The following is a 22,875-nucleotide window of genomic DNA, read 5'->3' as shown; positions in this document are numbered from 1 at the left end:
TAAAGGTACCGCTGCCCGTACGGGCCAGTCTTGACAGACTCTGGGGTTGTGCGCCCATCTCACTCAAGAGGCCAGGGGCCAGCGCTGTCCGGAGACACTTCCGGGTCACGTGGCCAGCGTGACAAAGCTGCATCTGGCGAGCCAGAGCCGCACACGGAAACGCCGTTTACCTTCCCGCTGGTAAGCGGTCCCTATTTATCTACTTGCACCTGGAGGTGCTTTCGAACTGCTAGGTTGGCAGGCGCTGGGACCGAGCAGCGGGAGCGCACCCCGCCGCAGGGATTCGAACCGCCGACCTTTCGATTGGCAAGTCCTAGGTGCTGAGGCTTTAACCCACAGCGCCACCTGCGTCCCATTGCACTGGAGACCTGTATAATTAGGCAAGAGAGGAAGGCTAGCGGCAAAACAGGCAAATAAGATTTAGGGCAGATAGAGATACAAGGAGAGTTAGGGGACAGTAAGAACAAGGACGGGGTTTCAAGTGGGCAGATCATGTACTCTGTGTGCAGAAGGTCTCTGGTTCAGTCACTTGCTTCTTCAGTTAAAAGATAACAGGAAGCAAAGCTACGAAAAACCAGCGCCTGAGATCTTAAATAGCCACAGCCTGTAACCATTACTGGGTTAGAAGGACCAAAGGACTCATTGAGATGACTTTTAAATGTTCAGTTCTCAGGCCAAAAGTAAAACTACAACCTTGGTTAACTAAAATTACAAGCCCATTGACATAATAAACTTAAGTAAAAGTAATAATAATGACTTAACTGGTAGGTTAAAGAGATAGATTTAAGAGATAGAAATGTTGGGAAATGACTTTGTTGGGGAGGGAAAAATCATTAGACAAGGATGGGATGTTGAATGATCGGCTAACCAATTTAGCTCAAGATAGTGAAACTGCAAGGTACAGAAATTTCAGATTCTATTTCTCAATGGAAACATTTTTTTGTAAAGGGCCAAATATCTATCTATGCATTACTTTAAAAGAGAATTTCCACATTATTTTGTATTGTTTGATGCATGACTCTACTAAAACTGGCAAACCACATATATTCAAATCAGCAATATTTGTTGGAAATGAGGGGAAGATGTGCTGTTTTCATTCAAAACAACTGGATATTACACACCTATTCATTCCCTCTATATTTTATTGCTTTTATTAAAGCAGTTATAATTAGCAAAAAACTAGAGTTGGTAGGAAGTGTTTTAACAGCAACGGAAATAATATCCTCTTTAGGCATCTCCAAACGGGGGGGTGGGGGGGACAATCAGTCACTGGGGGCTAGAGCCAGAGGACACAGGCTGGCAAAGTGGCAGGTCCAAGGTTAATGAGCATCGTGAAGATTTGAACCTGAGTCTCCCTTGGTACTGGACTCTAACCACTAGACCAGCCTCCCCCACCCTTCTTCACTCCAGAAGTTGTGAGACTTCAACTTCCATCAGCCCCAGGCAGCGAGGGCAATTGTTAGGGGCGACATCTGGCGGCACTGAAGTGCCTTGTCTCTAAGCGTACACTTCAGAGGTAGCCACACACTTCACGTAAGAGCACAAGAAGAGCGCTGCTGGACCAGCCAAGGCCTCATGAAGTCCAGCACACGGTGGCCAACCAGACGCCCACAAGTGCAGCAACACTCTCCCCACTTGGGATTCCCAACAACCAGCCTGCAGAGGCTTCTGAAAGAGGAGGTGAAACAGTCACAACGAAATGCAGCCACTGGGAGTTTGTTCCTCCACTGGGAGAGGGGCTTGTCAAGTCAAAGAGGCTTGTGAACTCTGGTGTATACAACTTCAGGATGGGGGGCATGTCTGTAAAATGTGTGGCACATCAATCGAAAGAAGGCTCGATATCCCTGTCCGGTAGCCTGCAGATGGCTTGGAAGCGTCCCTTACACAAGCCCATGTTTCTGCAGTACCAGGGGAGCAGCAAGAGCAATTTCTGCTGGGCTCCTATAAATATCTGTCAGAATGCTTTTAGAATTCGTGGGCCACAAATTATGCAGGCCTTTTATATGCCATTTAAAAGTCAAATGGTAGGAACATTGTTACTGACTTTTGCTTTAGCACCAGCTGCCCATAACCCAACAGTTTCTAACATTACTATAGGAGCAATTCTGTTTTCACACCATAGTAAAATGTCAATGCCTCATAGGAAAGGCTAAATGGCTTGGAAGCGTCCCTTACACAAGCCCATGTTTCTGCAGTACCAGGCTTTCCTTTAGGAAAGGCTAAATGCATCCCATATGAAGGGACCATTATCTTTCTCGAACGTAGCAGTAAGAAGCTGCTCTTTAAAATACATGGCCAATTTCTCCCAACTTCAAATTTTAAAGATGCCTCTTTACCAATTTGCTTGCAATTCATAGCTTCTTCATACATTTCCAAGTCTCCCTCTCTCCTGAATCTGTCCTGAATCTCACAACATTCTGCTTCATCAGATGGCCCTGAGTTTTCCCATGCCATGTTTACAAGTGTTTTGCTTCATAGTGAGAACCCCTGGCAATGCAGGAATCTCCATAAAGCATCCATGGCTGGTGGCCATCCAACCTGTTTAAAAACCTCCAAGGAAGGAGAGCCCACCACTTTCTGAGGGAGTCTGTTCCTCTGTCAAATGACTCTTACCATCAGAAAGTTATTCCTGGTGTTTAGTCAGCAATTCCTGTCTTGTAACTTGAAGCCATTGAATCATAGAATCATAGAGTTGGAAGAGACCACAAGGGCCATCGAGTCCAACCCCCTGCCAAGCAGGAAACACCATCAGAGCACTCCTGACATATGGTTGTCAAGCCTCTGCTTAAAGACCTCCAAAGAAGGAGACTCCACCACACTCCTTGGCAGCAAATTCCACTGTCAAACAGCTCTTACTGTCAGGAAGTTCTTCCTAATGTTTAGGTGGAATCTTCTTTCTTGTAGTTTGGATCCATTGCTCCGTGTTCTCTGGAGCAGCAGAAAACAACCTTTCTCCCTCCTCTATGTGACATCCTTTTATATATGTGAACATGGCTATCATATCACCCCTTAACCTCCTCTTCTCCAGGCTGAACATGCCCAGCTCCCTTAGCCGTTCCTCATAAGGCAACGTTTCCAGGCCTTTGACCATTTTGGTTGCCCTCCTCCGGACACGTTCCAGTTTGACAGTGTCCTTGAACTGTGGTGCCCAGAACTGGACACAGTACTCCAGGTGAGGTCTGACCAGAGCAGAATACAGTGGCACTATTACTTCCCTTGATCTAGATGCTATACTCCTATTGATGCAGCCCAGAATTGCATTGGCTTTTTTAGCTGCCGCGTCACACTGTTGGCTCATGTCAAGTTTGTGGTCAACCAAGACTCCTAGATCCTTTTCACATGTACTGCTCTCAAGACAGGTGTCACCCATCTTGTATTTGTGCCTCTCATTTTTTTTGCCCAAGTGCAATACTTTACATTTCTCCCTGTTAAAATTCATCTTGTTTGTTTTGGCCCAGTTCTCTAATCTGTCAAGGTCGTTTTGAAATGTGATCCTGTCCTCTGGGGTGTTAGCCACCCCTCCCAGTTTGGTGTCATCTGCAAATTTGATCAGGATGCCCTTGAATCCATCATCCAAGTCATTGATAAAGATGTTGAATAAGACCGGGCCCAAGACAGAACCCTGTGGCACCCCACTAGTCACTCTTCTCCAGGATGAAGAGGAACCATTGATGAGCACCCTTTGGGTTCGGTCAGTCAGCCAGTTACAAATCCACTGAGTGGTAGCATAGTCAAGACCGCATTTTACCATCTTCTTTACAAGAATATCATGGGGCACCTTGTCAAATGCCTTGCTGAAATCAAGGTAGGTTACATCCACTGCGTTCCCTTCATCTACCAGGCTTGTAATTCTGTCAAAAAATGAGATCAGGTTCGTCTGACATGACTTATTTTTCAGAAATCCATGCTGACTATTGGTGATCACAGCATTCCTTTCTAGGTGCTCAGACTGTTTGCTTAATGATCTGCTCCAGAATCTTCCCTGGTATTGATGTCAGACTGACTGGGCGTTAATTATTTGGGTCCTCTCTTTTCCCCTTTTTGAAAATAGGGACAACATTTGCCCTCCTCCAGTCTGCCGGGACTTCGCCTGTTCTCCAGGAATTCTCAAAGATGACTGCCAGTGGTTCTGAGATCACATCTGCTAGTTCTTTTAATACTCTTGGATGCAGTTCATCTGGCCCTGGAGACTTGAATACATCTAGACTAGCCAAGTATTCTTGTACTATCTCCTTAGTTATTCTGGGCTGTGTTTCCTCTGCTGAATCATTTGCTCCAAATTCTTCAGGTCGGGCATTGTTTTCTTTATCGGAGAATACTGAGGCAAAGAAGGCATTGAGGAGTTCAGCCCTTTCTGTGTCCCCTGTTTGCATTTCACCATCTTCTCCTCTGAGTGACCCCACTGTTTCTTTGTTCTTCCTTTTCCTACAAACATACTCATAAAAGCCTTTTTTGTTGCTTTTAACCTCTCTAGCAAACCTGAGTACATTCTGTGCTTTAGCTTTTCTGACTTTGTGTCTACACGTGCTGGCTATTTGTTTGAATTCCTCTTTGATGGTTTCCCCCCTTTTTCATTTTTTGTACACATCCTTTTTTAATCTTAACTCAGTTACATGTACTGCTAGTAAGCCAAGTGTACCCCGTTTTATATTTATGCATCTGGTTCTTCCTGCCTACGTGCAGAACCTGACATTTGTCCCTATTGAAATTCATTTTGTTAGCTTGGACCCATTTCGCCAATCTGTTAAGATCATTTTGCATTCTGATTCTGTCTTCTGCAGCATTAGCAACCCTTCTCAGTTTGGTGTCATCTGCAAATTGGATGAGCATCCCTACAATTCTTTCATCTGCATCATTTATAAAGACGTTGAACAACAATGGCCCCATAACAGAACCTTGCGGCACTCCACAGGTCACTTTTTCTAGGATGATAAGGAACCATTCATGGGTACAGCGGTACATTGGTTCTCAAATGGATTGGCTCCCGAACAAATCGGCTTCCGAACACTGCAAACCTGGAAGTAAGTGTTCCGGTTTGTGAATGTTTTTGGGAAGTTGAATGTCCAACGTGGCTTCCACGGCTTCCAAATGAGTCCAAGAAGCTCCTGCAACCAATCGGAAGCCGGGCCTTGGTTTTCGAACAGTTCCGGGAGTCGAACGAACTCCCGGAATAGATTAAGTTCAACAACCAAGTTACCATTGTACTCTTTGGGTTTGGTCAGTTAACCAGCTACTGGTACAAATCCACCTAACAGTTACCTTGTCTAGCCCACATTTTAGCAGCTTTTCTGCAATAATACAATGGGGGAGTTTGTCATAATGGCCTTAATATACAATTGTACAGATCTGTCTCCCAAACTAGGTGGATTATTTTACTATTGTTTCTGCCAAAACATTCTCCATTCATACAAAATATCTAGATAAGTGTATATGAGAATTTCCACGAATGATGTTTAAAGCACCTTTCAGCATCACTTGCACTATGAATCATAGCATGTATTTGCAGTGCTTCTTTTCTAGAAAAAACATTGCTGGTACTCACCATTATCCTCTCCCCCCACCCCCTTTCCTCTCTCACACACTGATGGATGGGGCAATTAAAAAGAGCCTACCTTAAATAGGGCTGATGAGCTGAAATGCCTCCCCAAACTAAGCCATGCTTTCCCCCTGCTGCCATCATGGGAGATGCTCCAAACTTACCACCAGCAGTGACTGCTCTCCTCAGCGTCTCAGTAGCAGGAGGCAACCCTCATTTTTTCTTTCCAGCAGACTACAGAATGAGGACAGGAAGCATTCTCCCTTCACTCTGGAGGCTGCTGGGAAGAAAACAAAATGGTGTTTTCCACTGCTTTTCATCTAGAAAAAGAAGGTGCCAATACTGCTTACCCCTGAGTACCCTCAGAAAAAAGCACTGGTGTTTTCCCAGGCTCATCGGGCTCCAGGAACAGCAGCACCCCCAGGCCCACAAAACATGCCACTGTGGAAAAAATAGGCCATGGAGCGTGCACGGTTTTGATCCTCCCATAACACCACCAGATGGAGACAGAAGAACTTCTGTCTCGGCCCTAATTTTATATCAGTTACAGATTTGCACTCACACTGCAGAGACAGGAAACTGTGGGTGCAATCCTATACTCCAGATTTATTTTCATTCTATGCCATCCTTCCTCCCAAACAGGAGCTCAGGGTGGTGTACAATGTATTTAAAACACCATTACAAAATGTTTCACAACAACAAAAAAATTAAAAATGCATCAATTCTTAAAAACTACAGTGTCAAATTTACAGTTGCTGGATCCCCGATACATTTAATTCTCAAAAGACCCAAGTGAATAAATAGATCTTAAGTGGCTCTTGGAGAATAGTAGGGAAATGAGGGGGGACCAGCCCTATTTCCCCAGGAAGGGGGTCCAAAGTCTCAGTGCTAGCTGGGTGGCAGCCCTGCTATAAAACCCCCCTCTAGAGATGCCCCCACCAGCAGAAATGCCCTGGGGCCAGGTCACACTATGGACCACCGGGCCACCCCAGAGCGGCCAGAACATGCCAGGATGAGGGACAACGTGAGCCAATTCCTGTATTTCACCAGACCTTGGTCCTGCCCCAATTCTTGGCATGACATTTCACTGATTTTGGATGTGGTAAAGGTAAAAAACTCAATAGTGCTACCCACTGCCTCCTCCCCTGCCCACGCTGTCAGGATTCAGACAAACTCTAAAACCAACCAAAGCACATCAACAGCAGGACGGAGTGCATGGCATGAGCCCATCTCTCTCTGGCCTCTCACTTGCACACCGACCACGCAAGGGGAGACTTGGGTGGGGGCAACCAGAAGGGCCCTGGACAAAAGCAGCCTGGTCTCGTGACATACAGTGGTACCTCGGGTTAAGAACTTAATTCCTTCTGGAGGTCCGTTCTTAACCTGAAACTGTTCTTAACCTGAGGCGCCACTTTAGCTAATGGGGCCTCCTGCTGCCACTGCACTGCCGGAGCACGATTTCTGTTCTCATCCTGAAGCAAAGTTCTTAACCCGAAGTACTATTTCTGGGTTAGCGGAGTCCGTAACCTGAAGCATATGTAACCTGAAGCGTATGTAACCCGAGGTACCACTGTACCTATAAGAGCATATTGATAACATTTCTCTTTCCAGAATGCTTATGGATACCTTGTATCCAACACACGAACACCCCCCCCCCGTTCCTATAAGTGGGGGGGTCAAAGAAAAATCACCCCATACAGGTATGCAAGGGAAGAGGGGGAGCTACGCTACAAAGCAGAACTGCTGCAGATGTGTCCCCCTTCCTTTGCCATATGTGAAAACTGTGCCCTGCCCCCAACAGCTGGGACTGGGGTCTCCCAGGCAGCAGACACAAGGCTAAGCAGGTGCTCTCACCTGCAGGTAAATAACAGCATCTCCCCTCCTACCACTGCAACGACTGGAGACATTTGCTTTGGGCCCACAGAACAGAGCAGTCCCAAGACACACTCCACCTTCTTCAGGGAAGGCTCCAAGGGAGGAAGGCCGAGGCAGAGAAACGGAAAGAGCACACAAGCAGCAGCACTCTCTACCCACCACGTCCTCCATGTGCTGCAGCCACTGCTGGTTGCTTTCCGATGCTGCCTTCCTGCTCTCCCTTTGCTCTCCACAGGGCCCTGTCTAGCAGGAAAAGGGGCAGCACCACTTGCCCAGACCACATGGGAGCACACGGTTTGACCAGTAGCATTTCTCTGCAGGCCCCGTGACTGCAAGCTGTGTGACAAGTGCAACCCTACTCAGCGTGGAGACGGAGGGTGAGGAACATGCTGCTCCTATCTGCCTGCAGGTGTCTTGTGTCTGCTGCTTCCAAGCTGAGCGGCTTGATGAACTTCTGCTCTTCTACCTGCCTGAGGTACATGTAGTGACTTAACATGTGTGAAAATACTTCACATATAAAAAGCCACAAAAGCTTTCATTTTGTCCCAGTCAGTACCATTTTCAGTGAAGTTCACACAAGTGGAACCAAGCTATGACCAAAACACTCCAGCAGTGTGAACTGGTTCCACACAATAGCAAAATCTGCCTATATTTTTACTTCTGCATGGACAATGGTAACACTGCAAATATATATTGAAGGGGAGAGGGTTCACAGAGTTTTTCACATGCAGATGTGTGTGGTGCCAAAGGGGTTTCTGGGACGAGACCCTCCCTCCTGTTTCCTCAGAGGGACACGTTCTCTCTCACACCAATACAGAATTCAAAAGACGGAAGCAAGGCTCTTTGTGGCATGCCTGGCCAGTGGCGTAGCGTGGGTTATCAGCACCCGGGGCAAGGCAAGTAATTTGCGCCCCCTAACCCATGGATTTGCGCCCCCTAACCCATGGATTTGCGCCCCCTAACCCATGGATTTCCCTAACCCCCAGATGTTGCGCCCGGTGTGGCCGGCCCCCCCTGCACCCCCCACGCTACGCCACTGTGCCTGGCCCACGCGAGTGAGGAGATTGTGGCACCGTAGACGACAAAGACTAGTGCAATAAGCAGGAAGGAAGGCAAACAACAGCACACAAAAGAACAAGCAAGAGAACAGAAGCACAAAACTGAAACACCTCCAAGGGAACACCGAGCTGTCAAAGTCAGCACCGCCAGGCAGCAGCAGGAGAGTTCAGTGCATTCAGTGGAAGCCCAGCTGACAAGAGAGTTAAAACATTTCCATGTCTCACCTACCTTTACAAAGAGCTCGATTTCAGGGTCCTTTCCTTCTCCATTTGCAGGAGATGAGTCTGTCATTTTTTACCCACCCCCCCACCCCCAAGCTAGGAGGTGTTCTGCTTACACCACAAAGCAAGAAAGGTTCCAGCTCCACAACAGCTAAGCTTCCTTTTATAATAAGGGGGGAAAGAGAAGCCTTGCAATGCTTTCTTCCCCTCCTCTAAACCATCTCTTTGCTGTTTCTGAAACTTCTATTAGCAAAGAAAATAAATTTCCTAGCTGAGAATTTTCAAAAACGGGGAGAGGACTTATCAGAAGACTCTGCTACGGTTTAATGGTTCACAGGAGCAACAAGTGCTAACTGTGCTGCGTTGTGTTTCAGAGTGCTCATCTGTCAGAGCTCTGGCTCACACAGCCAGCCCAAAATAGCCCCGTGCCAGAGAAGAGGGTGGAGTTAGCTCACAGGAGAGCAGAGAGCTATTGGTACCTCAGGACAAATACTTTCTTCACAGCATTATATGGAAATCCATCCCCCACGTGTTTCCCTCTGCCCCAGCTTTTACAAAATGATATCAGAGTGTTTCCTTAAATCTCAATGTTATCTTCCAAAGCATATTATTTCCATTGCACACATTTCGAGGGGACCTAAAGACGTGCACCCCAAGGTTCCTGCCGACGCTGCTCATTTTGCTGGCTCACAGAGCTAAAAACAAAACATGTCATTCTCTGCCTTTCATTCATTCTCCTATTCAGAGGCAGGCTGCAGAGAGGCTCTCTGCAAACTCATAGAGTAATGTGACATATGCATAAAATGCAATGCAGCAGGGAAGAGGAGACCATTTGGGGAACATAGAATGTGTGTATGAAGTGGGGAGTGGGAAGGTGGGCAAGGAATCTTCCTGCAGTTTTTTGTCTTACATTTTGAGATCAAAGCTTTCAAAACTGTATTGATATATTGATTTCTTAGAATTCTCGAGCGGTGGTGGGAAGAGGCTGCAAGCCATTTATATTGCATATTACTAGTTGAACTTTATTTAGCAATAAGAGCATAATCCATCTTTTTTAGGTATTACATTTCAACTATAATGTTTTTTTCCTATACTGTTCTTACTTCATCCTGTGTTCTGCATTTTTACAGAAAAACAACTGGAATGTATAAATTGGCTATTCCCATTCATTTAAAGCAGGGATGGGTGACCTGCAGTCCTCTGGGTGTATACATATGAAAAATATAGCTTGAGACTCTTAATCTCTGGGTTGTCTGTTTGAGCCCTACGTGGGCTGAAAAATTCCTGCATTGTGGGGGTTAGGCTGGATGAGCCTCATGTTCCCTTCCAATGCTGCAGTTCTGTGGATCTATGATCCCCCTCTCACACAGTCTTCCTTCAAAGAGTTATAGGGTTCAGTGAAGGTGAATGACAACACCACACTGGTTAAGCTCTGCCTCCTCCCTCAGGTTTGAAGTCACAGGGAATCTTCCAGCCCCACACTTAGACCTCTTCCTCAACACCTGGAGAGCCGTGTTGATAGGCAGCAAGAAGTGGAAGAGGGACCAGGGCCAGAGACAAGGAGACAAGTGCAAAGTACAAACCTGCCGAATGAGAACTCTTCTGCCTAGAAGTCCCGTCAGTGAGCCTGTTCTGATCAACACACGGTGCTCTTCCAGCCCCCGACCTTCTCTGTCACCTGTTCTGTGTATGTCAACGCAAAGCTCATCTGAATTGTGGCTGAACAAATCTGAACTATGTTTCACTGCCATTGCTTCTAACAAGAACAACAAAATCCCTATGTTCATAGACCTGACCGGTCTATGAAGATGGCCTAAGTGTTGTCATATTACATCCATGAATCACTTAAATGTCAGCTAAACTTAAGAGCAACAGTTTATTTATACAGTCAAACCTCAGCTCCTGAACAGCTCTTTCAAACATTTCGGCTCCCTAACACCAAAAACCCAGAAGTAAATGCTCTGGTTTTGAACATTTTTCAGAAGCTGAACGTCTGACGCAGCTTCCGCTTGAGTGCAGGAAGCTCTTGCAACAAATTGGAAGCCACGCCTTGGTTGTCAAACGCTTTGGAAGCTGAATGGGCTTCTGGAACTGTTTACGTTCGACAACCAAGGCTTGACTGTATCCAACTCTTCTACTGAAGAGCAGCATAGAATATAATAATAAAGCCAAATAATGTAATAATTAAAAATGTAATGCAGCAATTTCTAAAAGCAATAGCAAAATACAGTTAACCCTTAAAACAAAGTAAAACACAAGCCTAGGGGCAGCAAGTGTAAAATATGTTAAGACATTAAAAACTGCAACAAATAACCCTAGGAGTTACTCATTAAGCAGCCAAGATGGACAAGGGTCAAAGGGATGAAACTTCGGTCACATCTGTCTTATTGGTGACCATTTTTTCTTTTGATAATGCATTCAGAATAATCTACTAAGAAATAAATATTAGTGCACGCTCATCTTACTGCATCAGAAAAGGCTGGTGAGCAAGGCCAATTAGTTATTATACCAATCCAGGTTTCAGATTACACAATATAAATGAATATAAACTCAGCTCTGCAAGGGCTTCGGCATTTGCCCTTATGAAGTATACAGCAGAATATGATCATGTCACCACATTAATAAAACAGGAAGGCTGCTCAAGAAATGGAATAATCACATTCTGTGCAAGAAAACTTCATTGTACCTCATCTTTAAGGTGTGATCATGTTTCATAGGCCTGAGCTAAGTACGACTTCACAGCAAAGACTTTTGATAAGGTGAGCGCAGGGCCAAGCATAAAGCACATCACTGCACAAAAAAATAATTTTTTAAAAAAGAACAGCAACCTTTAGCTTGGGGGTTCTACACAAAGGGTGCATGGAGCCCCCCAGCATCTCTGCTGCGTTGCCCCGTGGAAGAGGGAAAGGAGGCGAGACGACTGCTTCTTCTCCCTGCGCATTTGCTTGGGGAGAGCAGCTGGAGAGTGGCCCTGGCAGGGTTGGCAGGGGGCCCTGGCAGGGCCATGTGGACCCCTTTCTCCTGGAGCCCATTCACCAAGCGGCAGCTCTGCAAGGGAGCAGGCAGCCCTGGAGGGAGCCTGGTCAGCTCTAGTATCTGCTCACAGAGAACAGATAGGAAAGCTGCAGCAAAAGAAGCCCTTGGCCAGTTGTTAAAAACAAGGCCAAGGGCTGGTTATCATGCAATGGTCACTATGGGGAAACCAGATTAAATGGCCAGCTCCACTTAGTGCTTGCTGTATTGTAAAGAAAACTATTAAAGCTTTTCAGCAGTTGCGTAACTACTACCTAAAGTCCTGTATATGCTGAAGTGAGCACAGCCCTCCCTCCCCCCCCCCAATTCACCGTGTATCTGCACATTTTTTAAAAAATCTCTCTTTAGAAAGTTACCACTCTCTGCTTTCAAGCTGTTCTATGTAAAACAAGCCTCAGTGTTACCTGTTCATCATAATGGAGATGCTAAAGGAGGCTTTTCCCTCTGGGGCCAAAGTGCATGAAATGCATGCACAGAAGCCCCTTCAGAGTGGTTTAAACCTGTCCAAGTCTTCAGGTGCAGGGAACCTTTAAAGTTTTGTTTTTTAAAAAAGTAAAACTAAAGTCTATATAACTTTTTGATTTTTTTGGCAGAATTTGGATGCAATTCACACAAATTGTCACCCCTTCTGAGGGGATGAAGCCTGCCCAATTTCAACAAAAGGAAAGAAAGGGGGGAAATCTCACCTCTCAAGCCTCTCAGAAGCTCGTTTGTCTGTAAATGCCTTGTTAGCAGCAAAACCTGCCTAGCAAATATTGAGAGTTTTCCACTTCTCCTTGTAACTTGGGGCACACACATATATATGCAAGGGCTCTCCATTCTCTACTATGAACATAGCTGTCAACTTTTCCCTTTTCTTGCGAGGAATCCTATTCAGAATAAGGGAATTTCCCTTTAAAAAGGGGAAACGTTGACAGCTATGACTATGAAGGAGAAAAACACTCTGCCTGTGTGGACAGAGCCCCTGCTCATGTGAATCTCAGTACATATGAGGCCTTATGAGGAACGGTTGAAGGAGCTGGGTAGGCTTGGTCTGGAAAAGAGGAGACCGAGAGGAGATAGGAGAGCCGTCTTAGGTATCTGAAGGGCCGTCCCATGGAGGAGGGAGCAGGCTTGTTTTCTCCTGCTCTGGAGGGCAGGACTCAAAGCAATGGCTGCAAGTTACAGGAAAGGAGGTTGCAACTAAACATCAGGAAGAACTTTCTGACAGTAAGAGCTGTTGGACAGTGGAGCAGCCTCCCTCGCGAGGTAGTGGACTCTCCTTCCTTGGAGGTATTTAAACAGAAGCTGGATGGCCATCTCTCATGGATGCTTTAGCTGAGATTCCTGCATTGCAGGGGGTTGGACTAGATGATCCTGGGGGTCCCTTCCAACTCTATGGTTCTATGATTCCATGATATATAGAAGCCACAAGATTGTAGTTCATGTATTGGGAAACCTACTAATGTGATTACCGGTATTTAGAACCTAACTGTATACACATGCATTTAAATAGCACTGCAGCAAGTCTTCATTTCACTCCTGCTGTTTCCTGTTACAGCTTCCAGAGGGCACTATTTTGCTGTTTTATACCAGTGGCCAAAAAACCCGAATGGATGAGAAGGAAAAGAAACCTGATGACAAACTTTGCAAATCTTTCATATAATATGGGCTGGTGGTTCACCTGCAGCAGGGATGTATTATTTTGGGTTGAATGCTCACTTGACTGAATGCTCCCCCAAATACCTGCCAGGAAGGATCCACTTAGAAAACTGGATGTTAAGGGTAGAGATACAGAGTTTTATTTGGAAAGTACGTGCAAAAGGAAGTCTGGATGAGCCTCTAGTTTAAAATGGTTTGGGCACAGAAGTACATTTCCACACCTGAGTTCATCTTCTTCTGAACCCCCCCCCCCCGGCAGGCATATAGCACCAGTCCTATCTAATAATAATAATAATAATAATAATAATAATAATAATATTTATACCCTGCCCTCCCTGGCTCAGGGCGGCTAACACCAATGAAGTTACAATAAAACGTAATAGGAAGAAAAGGGGAAAAATGTTAATTAAAATATGGGTTAAAATACAATTTAAAATGCGGCCTCATTTTAGTAGTAGCCCATAAATCAAAACCATAAGGGGAGGGAAACATAAGGGTCAGACTGAGTCCAAACCAAAGGCAGGCAGAACAGCTCTGTCTTGCAGGCCCTGAGGAAAGATGTCAAGTCCCGCAGGGCCCTGGTCTCTTGTGACAGAGCATTCCACCAAGTCGAGGCCAGTGCTGAAAAGGCCCTGGCCCTAGTTGAGACCAATCTAACCAGCTTGCGGCTCGGGGCCTCCAGAGTGTTGTTATTTGTGGACATTAAGGTCCTCTGAGGGGCAGACCAGGAGAGGCGGTCCCATAGGACTGACTGCTGTTGACAAAGAGAAGCTACCCCACTAGGCAATCAGTTCCATGACACACGGCTGCACTAATCTGCATAGCACCAGAGATCTGGCTGATGGACACGACAATCTTGGACTGCAGCCTTTGAGTCAGAAGCATTGAGTCCATTGCATTCTCTTACGTACATAACGCTACATTGAAGTTCCTGGCTTGTGCCTATCCCAGTCTGTGCAAGTATCACATGACCATCGACATCCATGCAGATCAGAAATGGTCATCTCCTGCTTCTTTCACAATTCATTCCAGCACAGATCCAACAGAGTGAGAAGAGCCAGTGTGCAGGGTCCTATATACTAAAAGAGGACTCATTGACCAAGTATGGATCCTCTGGTGGCCAAAATAGAATCAACCATACAGAAGAAGAAGAGGGACCAGTAGCCTTTGGAGAACTGGGGTGTTTGCAGAAGCACAGCAGGGAAAGCCCTGCGAGGGAAGGGAACCCTGACAGCCCAGTAAGGACTGAGCCTGCTCAGTGAGCATGACGAGCTCAGGGGTTTGACTGGCATTGTGCTGGCAGTGCTGCATACCTTCCATAAATGAATAATATCCCGACTGCTGACCTAGTGAGGAGTATCACTCGCTTGCTCTCCTTCGAGATCTGCTGCCCTTATTCATTTTTAATGTCACACCTTGATACTTTTGTGCTAAAGTTTCCACAAACTTTGCCAGTCTAATTAGTCCTTTTTCACATATCATTTTAAAGCAATCTGAAACCATGGTTCCCTAACTCCAACCCCTCATGTGGACCACTTGAAAACCATTGAGGGTCTTGGTGGACCACTTAATGATTTTTCTGACTGTTGTAGCAATTGTGAGGGACTGTGGCCACGTTTGCATGTCCAAATCATGGCTTAACAATAACTCATGAACCTGCTGGCTCCAAAGGAAGAGGAGACTGCAGGCACGCTGCTCCTCACTGAGCCTTTTAGGTGCAGCAGCAGCAGCAGCTAAGTCAAGGTTTGGCTTAGTATGCAGTTTGACTCCAGGATTGTGGTGAAGTCCCATCAACTGTAGCCAAGATAAGAGGTCATGGTTATGGAGGAGAGAGCTTAAATGTGAGCCAAAGGTTTGGACACTACAGGTTCCTCTCTGGGAGTCAGCACAGTCATTTGTTCTCAGGAAGTGAGTGACACGGGAAAGAGGCCTTTCACACAGGCCACTTAGTGCAGAGCCCTTTAGCTTCAGGAAGGAATAACAGGTTTCTACTGTCAAGGCTGAGCCATGGGCAGCAGTCTGAGATTAGCCAGAGGCTGGAAACCGAAAGCCAGCAGTCAGGATAGAAGAGGAACTTGCAGGACGACAGGAAGGCCGTGTTGCTCAATCACAACTCAATGGGAACAGGGGAGCTTTCCTGTCCAGGAGGGTCCAGTGGCCAGTCTGCAGCACACTGCTTGCCACAAAGACCAGCTGTCCACCAATCCCCACAGCCCCTGGCATCCCCAGAGCTGGAAGATGGAGGCAGCTGAGGCCTGCCCAAAATGGGATGGATGCAGTTCCAGTGTGGGCTCATCACTCCTGGATGCATCCTGACATGAAATTAGCACAATGCAACTGGCAATATGTTTGGAAAAGCACCTTTCAGTGCTCACACAACTGCGCTCACATGAGGTAGACAGCAGCACCAGGCTCACTGGCCGGCCTCCTCTGTCACAGCCCCATTGACCGGGTCCTGTTTTGGAGTGGATGCTCTGAAGTAGGCAGACAGAGGGACTCCCCACATGGAGGAGAACCCTGACAAGGGCGCAGAATCACACAGGAAGCCTCAACGTGCACAGCAGGCTCCCTTCTGCAGAGCTTTACACACACACCATGTGGGGGGTGGAGCGGGGGGCGAGAAAGGCGAGGATGGGGTGACAGACCAAGGCCAGCAAGTGAAGCCTCATGCTTCCTCTCGTGTGAGTGTCATCGCAGGAGCACCTACTGCCTGAATAAGTTCCCTGATTTGCTGTGCTTGGAGCTTTTATACTCTTGCTATTCTTAGATATTATCAAGCATCGAGCACACAGCCAATCAGCTCTTGAGGCCTGAGAGAAACTTTGCTCCCTGCTCAACTGTTTTTCAGAGCCAGCAGAGAAAGGAGCCAAAGAAAAGGCTTTATTGCTACAGTCGTCAGTAATTAGACCTATCATAGACACCAGCTGAATCAACAGCAATGCAATGTTCAGAGGAATGAATATGTAAAATTAATTGCTTTTATCGGAGGAATTAGTTGCTTCTGATCAAACTGCTGCATGTTTTACTGCCATCTCAGCGTGCTTCACGTTTATGAGAAGGAAGGATATAGCACCTCAAAATGGCAGTGAAAACAATGAAGCAGCCATTTAAATAATACTTTATGCTGAATGAGCATAGTTCCTCAGAACTTTCAATGTTTCTTCTGAGTAAGCAATTACACAGTCAAGGCTTCGTTATGTATATGGTGTTTATTGACCTGACTAAGGCTTTCGACACTGTAACTTGTAATGCCCTGTGGACTGTCCTTCTGAAAACTGGCTACCCAGATAAATTTGTGAACATCATTCAGCTCCTCCATGATAATATGACAGCAACAATCACAGATAACAATGGCTCTCAAAGTGAACCATTTACAGTGGGATCAGGTGTTAAATGGGGGTGTGTTATTGCCCAAACTCTATTTTTTTCATTGCCATGATCCTACAACTGTTAGAGGGAAACTCCCCACTGCAGTAGAAATCAAAGCTCTTTAATCTGAGCAGGCTGAAAGCAAAGAGTAAGGTTACCATAACTTCCAACGCAGTTGGACAACGTAGTGTGTGCACACTCAGAGGGTGACCTCCAAACCATCCTAAATATATTCACAGCTTAAGGAAAGAGACTTCCGGGTTAGCACCATCGGCAATGGCGGAATTCCTCTGATTCAGAGGAACCCGCTCCGTGAAAATCGGGTCTTGCCGCCGCGGCGAAGGCAGAGACCCCTTAAAAATCCCAGGCGGAGGAAGCCTGGGAACTTGGGATTGGGCTGACACCAGAAGCGCCTCCCCTACTCGCAGGGAAACCCCTTTTTCGGGGCTCCGAAGCGACGTGGGGTGAGCAGCGCGGTGTCTTGAATTGACCACTACTTTTACGGAGTGAAGCCGCACAGCCGTTGCCGGAGAGCACTGACTTTTCCCTGTGGACAATTGGACTCTAAACAAGTACCCGTGAGTAGAACGGAAAATTGGATTAAGAAACACTTTAATTTGGCATTGAAGCGGGAAGGTCTAAACAGGAAGTCCGCCTTCTGCTTTTTGTATATAGACTGAAGAAAAAATTGTGCAAGCCAAAGTCTGGAAAGTCGTATATAAAGACCTAAATTTCCTTCATTTTTAACCATCAAAACCCCTCTTGGAAGCAGGGGAAAAGAGGGGAAATTTCAACTGTTTAAGCCTGCGGAGAGAGAGTAAAGAAAGATAAATTTCCACCGTCTCAAACCTGGGAACGGGGTGTCAGAGATAGAAACTTTTGGGAGCCCATCAATTGTGAGTGGAATGTTTTTTGACAGATAGTTAAAGAAGAGAAACAAATTGATTCCAAAGTTACCTTTTGCATTTAAAAGAAACAAAAGTTTGAAAAATGAAAGTAACTTTCTTTTGCTGGACTTGCCTCAAAAGATGGATACAAATGGAAATTGTTCCCTCTAGAGGGAGCTTGTTAAATTGTTGCTGGAGTCGATCTGGGGAATTCACAGCTGTGGAGATTAGGATCGTGAGACCAGACTCTGACCTTGAACAAAAATGGATATAGAAGAAGTTTTGGTGCTTGCTTTTTGCAAGACAAACGCTTTGTTGGAGCAGATGCATGAGAAGATCAATCTGTTGACTGATGCAGTTCAAAATTTTGGACTAACAGTGAATACTTATATAGAAACCACTCAGGACCCAACTCAGGAACCTGTTTTGACAGGGCAAGTGCAAATGCAGAAGACGATAGAGGAGGTTGCTGCTGAACCTCAAGCAAAACAAATGGATAGAACCAAGGCCCTGCAGGAGCATAAGCCACTGTTTATAAAGATTGAACCTGGAGTGGGCCAGAGGGGGCCTGGAGTTGTGGGGGTCCTTAATTTTGGAGGGACTTTGAAACATGCATCTAAATTTTTTTTGGACTACCTGGTTGAATGTGAGGAATGGGACTGTGGGGAATGGACTGATCTGTTGAGGGGAGATGGAGATATTTTTGGGTTGCAGTTTCCCCGAGACCTGCTCCACAATGAGAAAGGAAAGAAATTAAGAAAGAGACCAACAAAAGACAAGGCAAGGTGCTGGTATAAACAAGAAGAAGAACCGCAGAAGGGACATGGAAAAGACTTAAGAGCCTCGGACATAAGACTACCAGGTTGATGGACTAGATGGAATGGACAGTAAGGTCTGACATAACCCAAGACCAGGAAGGTTGGATGAAGGTTGGAAGAAAGCCTTAAAAATTTATTTTGGGAATTAGGGTAAAATTTATTTTGGGAATTAGGAAAAAAGGTGGAATGAAATTATTTGGCTTTAGTAGAAATGATATTAGGAGTTATGTATAAATAAGTATTAAGTTTTAGGATTTAAGGTATTTTATCGTAAGATAAGGTTAAAATAAATTAAGGTAAATTGAATGACAGAGTACTGTGAAAGATGAAAAGGATTTGCTGAGTTAACTGACAGGTTAGACCGTTAAGATAAATTATCTGATAAAAAAAATTGAGAAAGATGGGAAGAATTTGCTGAAACAAATAACTAAACTAGAATACAAAAAGGGAGGTGTGAGGAGGTCGAAGAAACAAGTAAATGAAAGACAAAGAGATGGAATATTGGATGTGTGTTTTATTTTTTTCTCTTTTTATTGTTATTGCTGTATTTTTCTATCTAATTTTATCTTTTTTTATGTGTACTTTTTATATATTGTAATGTTTATGTTGTTAATTTTTTTTCTGCTGTTTATTCCCCCCCCTCTTTTTTGTAATCTCTAAACTTTTAATAAATATTATTTTTTTAAAAAAGGAAAGCTTGGCCTATTGCTCAACATCCAAAAAACCAAAGTGCTGCACCAACAAGCACAAAACAACCCCTCTGCAAATCCAACTGAATGGTGTAACGTTCAAAAGTGTGGATCACTTCTCCTACATGGGCAGTTACGTTTCCACAAGGGCCAACAATGATGCCGAAATCCAGCATTGCCAGAGTTCTGTGAATGCAGCTTTTCCCGACTGAAGGGCAGAGCGTTTGAGGAGGGAAATCAAAATGCTTGTTTACAAAGCTATTGTACTACCAACCTTACTGTATGCTTGTGAAACATGGACCACTTATAAACACAATCTCCAACTCCTCAAAAGATTCCATCAATGGTGTCTCCAAAAATCTTCACACATCACTTGGGAAGACAGGCAAGCTAATGCCAGTGTACTGGAAGAAGCAAATATCACCAGTGTCGAAGCAATGATTCTTCAATATCAACTTCGTTGGACTGGTCATAATGTTTGGATGCCTGAGTATCGTCTTCCAAAGCAACTACTCTATTCCCAACTTAAGAATGAAAAGCGTAATACTGGTGGTCAACAAAAGAGGTTTAGATAGATAGATAGATTCTTTATTGTCATTACACAAGTGCAACATTGCACAAGTGCAACGAAATTGGATGCCATCCCTTAAAAACAACAAAAGCAAAACAACAACAACAACCAAACAAACCACATTCCAGCCACACCCACACCCACACCCATCAAACTCCCAGGTCACACTATCGAGTTACTGCATTTAAGAAGGCCACAGCTCTTGGATAGAAACTATTTTTCAGTCTATTTGTCCTTGACTTGATGTTTCTGTATCTCCTGCCAGAAGGCAGTAGTACAAACAGACTGTGTCCCGGGTGAGATGCATCCTGCAGGATATTTAAAGACTCTCTCAAGGCAATTCTAAAAAAAAAGTAGTAGTATAAACACTGAGAACTGGGAAACACTGGCCTGCAAGTGCTCCAGTTGGAGAACAGCCTTTACCAAAGGTGTCATGGACTTTGAAGATGCTCGAACTCAGGATGAAAAGGAGAAACGTGCTAAGAGGAAGGCATGTTTGGCAAACCCTCACCATGATCAACTCCTGCCCAGAAACCAATGTCCCCATTGTGGAAGGACGTGTGGATTCAGAATTGGCCCTCACAGTCACTTATGGACTCACTGTTAAAACCATGTTCATGGAAGACAATCTTACTCGACTATGAGTGATCACCAAAGAAAAAGACTGTTGCAAAACTCTTGTCCAGGCAGAAACAATGTGGCAGTGCTGCAATGCTCTTAATATGCATGCAGCTTAATGTAAACAACCCACCATAAGCAATTTTTACTATTTTTATAATACCTACCCTGGCTCAATATACAAACTTGTGGCTCACAATTAAAAGTGGTCATACCATCATAAAATATGATATGCAAAAGAGCAGGTGAGAGAAAATGTAAGGTCTGATCCGCAAGCATAGAGAGATTTGCGAATCACTTGATTTTGTGTATAAAACACACCCCATGGAAACCTTTGTTCATTCTCTGCAAGTTCAGACATGCCACAAACACTCAGAAACTATTTGTTAGCTTTGTGGGTTTCTCCCGAAACAGTCTTTGTAAAGCAAACTACAGTAGTGTGATATGGGACAGACCTGTGTGTGGGACACAGTGTTAAAATTATGGAACCATAAATGAAGTCAGCTAAAAATGGCCATTAAATGGCCAGGCTTATATTGTGGGGGGAGATGTTCACAGGGGCATCCTTCCCACCCTCACCAACTGGTATCATAGGCTGCAATCCTACATTCAGGGAGTAAGCACCAATGAACAGAGCAGAAGTTACTGCCAAGTAAACATGCATAGGCTTTGCATGCAAATATCTGTATATCAAGGTCCATCAATGCTGATTGCCTAGTGAGTTTTCTCCTTGTAAAATGTATCTTTCACTATCCTGTTTTATTAGGGAAGTACACCAGACTGGTACTAGAGAGTAGCACTGGGAGACTTCTGTTTGACCCCCTCCCCCCATGGCAGTTGATTTATGGATCCTTCAGGGCTCTATTCTGTCCCCAATGCTACTTAACGATATGAAGCTACTGAGTGAGGTCAATAGTGCCATTATTATTTGAGAATGGTTAAACTGCTGTTTCTATTGCACTTTAATGATGTTTCTGTGTTTTAAGAGCTTGGTTTTATGGAATTTTATTGTTTCCCGTTCTGGTCAGTGGATGTTTGGTAGCATATAAATATGCTAAATAAATAAAATAACTTTGAAAGTAAACATTGCTAATCACTACATATAAAATATTTAAAAGTGTATCTCAGGTATGTGCATGTGATGCCCACAGAACTTTCAGGGATTTTCTGTAATGATTGGTGTGAATTAGCATTTGCATTATTATCTCTTAGGTGCTCTGCCAATATTATCATATCTGTTCAGTAGTGTCGAGAGCACTCTTATCGGCTATAAAATAAAAATGCATTTTCTGTCGGAGTGGCACTGGGGGCTGCCAACATGCACAGTACATCTCCCATGAAGCATTCACAAGGCAGGACCCTCAAAGCTCTCCAGGCCAGGGCGCAGGGCTTTCAGATGTTGGACAGAGCTCACTGGTGGTGGTCTTTTCCCCTTGCTGGGGAACCAGCACCACCCCTTAAGGCTCCGTCACTCTGTCCCTATTAAGTACACAAATGGACAGCAGTGCGACAGGTTGGTGCTGTTGTCTTTATTTATTTTACATTTCATGAACAATCCTAGCTTAGGTTCCCCTAACACTTTTTCTCATTAGTAAACACAATAGGCATGCTTTAAAACTATTTTTTCTGTTAGTATACATTTTCCTTTCAGTAAAGAAGTAAGGGAGCAATCCAAATCAGATCAAGCAGGATGTGTGGAGTTAGGAACAGGCACATCTCTGGTTGGGCTCAGAAGGGGCTCGTCCGGATGAAGTTCTACATCTTCAGCCAGAGATGCATCAGTATAAGTTCTCCTTCCAGCAAAGCCGGCTGAGCCGAGGGCAGGATAAATGCTGAAAAGGGGGCATGGATGGGATGGGGCAGACAGACCCCTGTTCCAAACTTTCTTCAGCTTGGTGACACGATCTAGCAACCCAGCAGAAGGTGCACTGGCAAAAGAGTGGTGTCTAAAGGCTTGCTTTCCCTCTGCTAGGCTTAGCGACAGGGCTGGCCCTCCCATAAGGCAAAGTGAGGCAACTGCCTCAGGTGGTAGGATTCACAGGGGCAACAGAGCTGGCCTCCAATGAATGCACTGCCTGCTGCAGAATGTTCTTTGGAGCCCAGATCTGCTGCCTCCTTGCCATCCTTGCCCCCAGTGCCATCTCCACAGCAGCCTCTCGGTGAACAGGAGCTGCTGTGGGTCTCCTTCCACCACTAGGCAAGAAAAGGCAGGGGCTGCCCTCCGGGGTCTCCTGGGGTCTGCACCTGCCCAGCACGATTCAGAGAGCCCCCCCCCCCCAACTTCAGCTGTCAGCTAAGGCTTATTTGATTCCCTGCTTGCTCCCAATGTAGATCTTTACTCCCTCCTCCTTCCCTGGTGAGGGAAGCCAAAGCCATTTTGCCGTTTGTCTCGGGTGCCAAAATGTATTGGGCCAGCCCTGCTCAGCAGCAGGCCTTCTCCTGAATGAAGTTTGAAGTTGCATCATTTACCCCAGTGCAATCCACCGAAAAGAATTTCCTATAGTTTGGATTACTCTGTTATATGTGATATATGCACCAATGGATCCTGCCCCTGCAAG

General features: G+C 45.3%; 1 protein-coding gene across 4 annotated transcripts in view; it reads right to left on the bottom strand.

The window, feature by feature from the left end:
* CLIC5 (chloride intracellular channel 5) overlaps positions 1–22,875 on the bottom strand; it is a 70,607-nt gene that overhangs the window by 34,742 nt on the left and 12,990 nt on the right. The window contains exon 1 of one of the 4 annotated variants that reach the window (XM_083730698.1): positions 8,699–9,079. The exons of 2 other annotated variants lie outside the window; for them this stretch is intronic. In XM_083730698.1, the coding sequence (XP_083586824.1) occupies positions 8,699–8,761 (63 nt within the window). In that variant the 5' untranslated portion in view covers positions 8,762–9,079. Of the gene's footprint in view, positions 1–5,700; positions 5,723–8,698; positions 9,080–22,875 lie in introns of those variants that run through there. One more of the 4 variants, XM_083730700.1, reaches the window with a different exon arrangement.

This window comes from Podarcis gaigeae (genome assembly GCF_964106915.1).
Source record: "Podarcis gaigeae genome assembly, chromosome: 3".
In the NCBI taxonomy this organism is placed as follows: Eukaryota; Metazoa; Chordata; class Lepidosauria; order Squamata; family Lacertidae; genus Podarcis; species Podarcis gaigeae.
The sequence above is the reverse complement of the archived record's forward strand: the minus strand, read 5'-3'. Positions and strand labels throughout refer to the sequence as shown.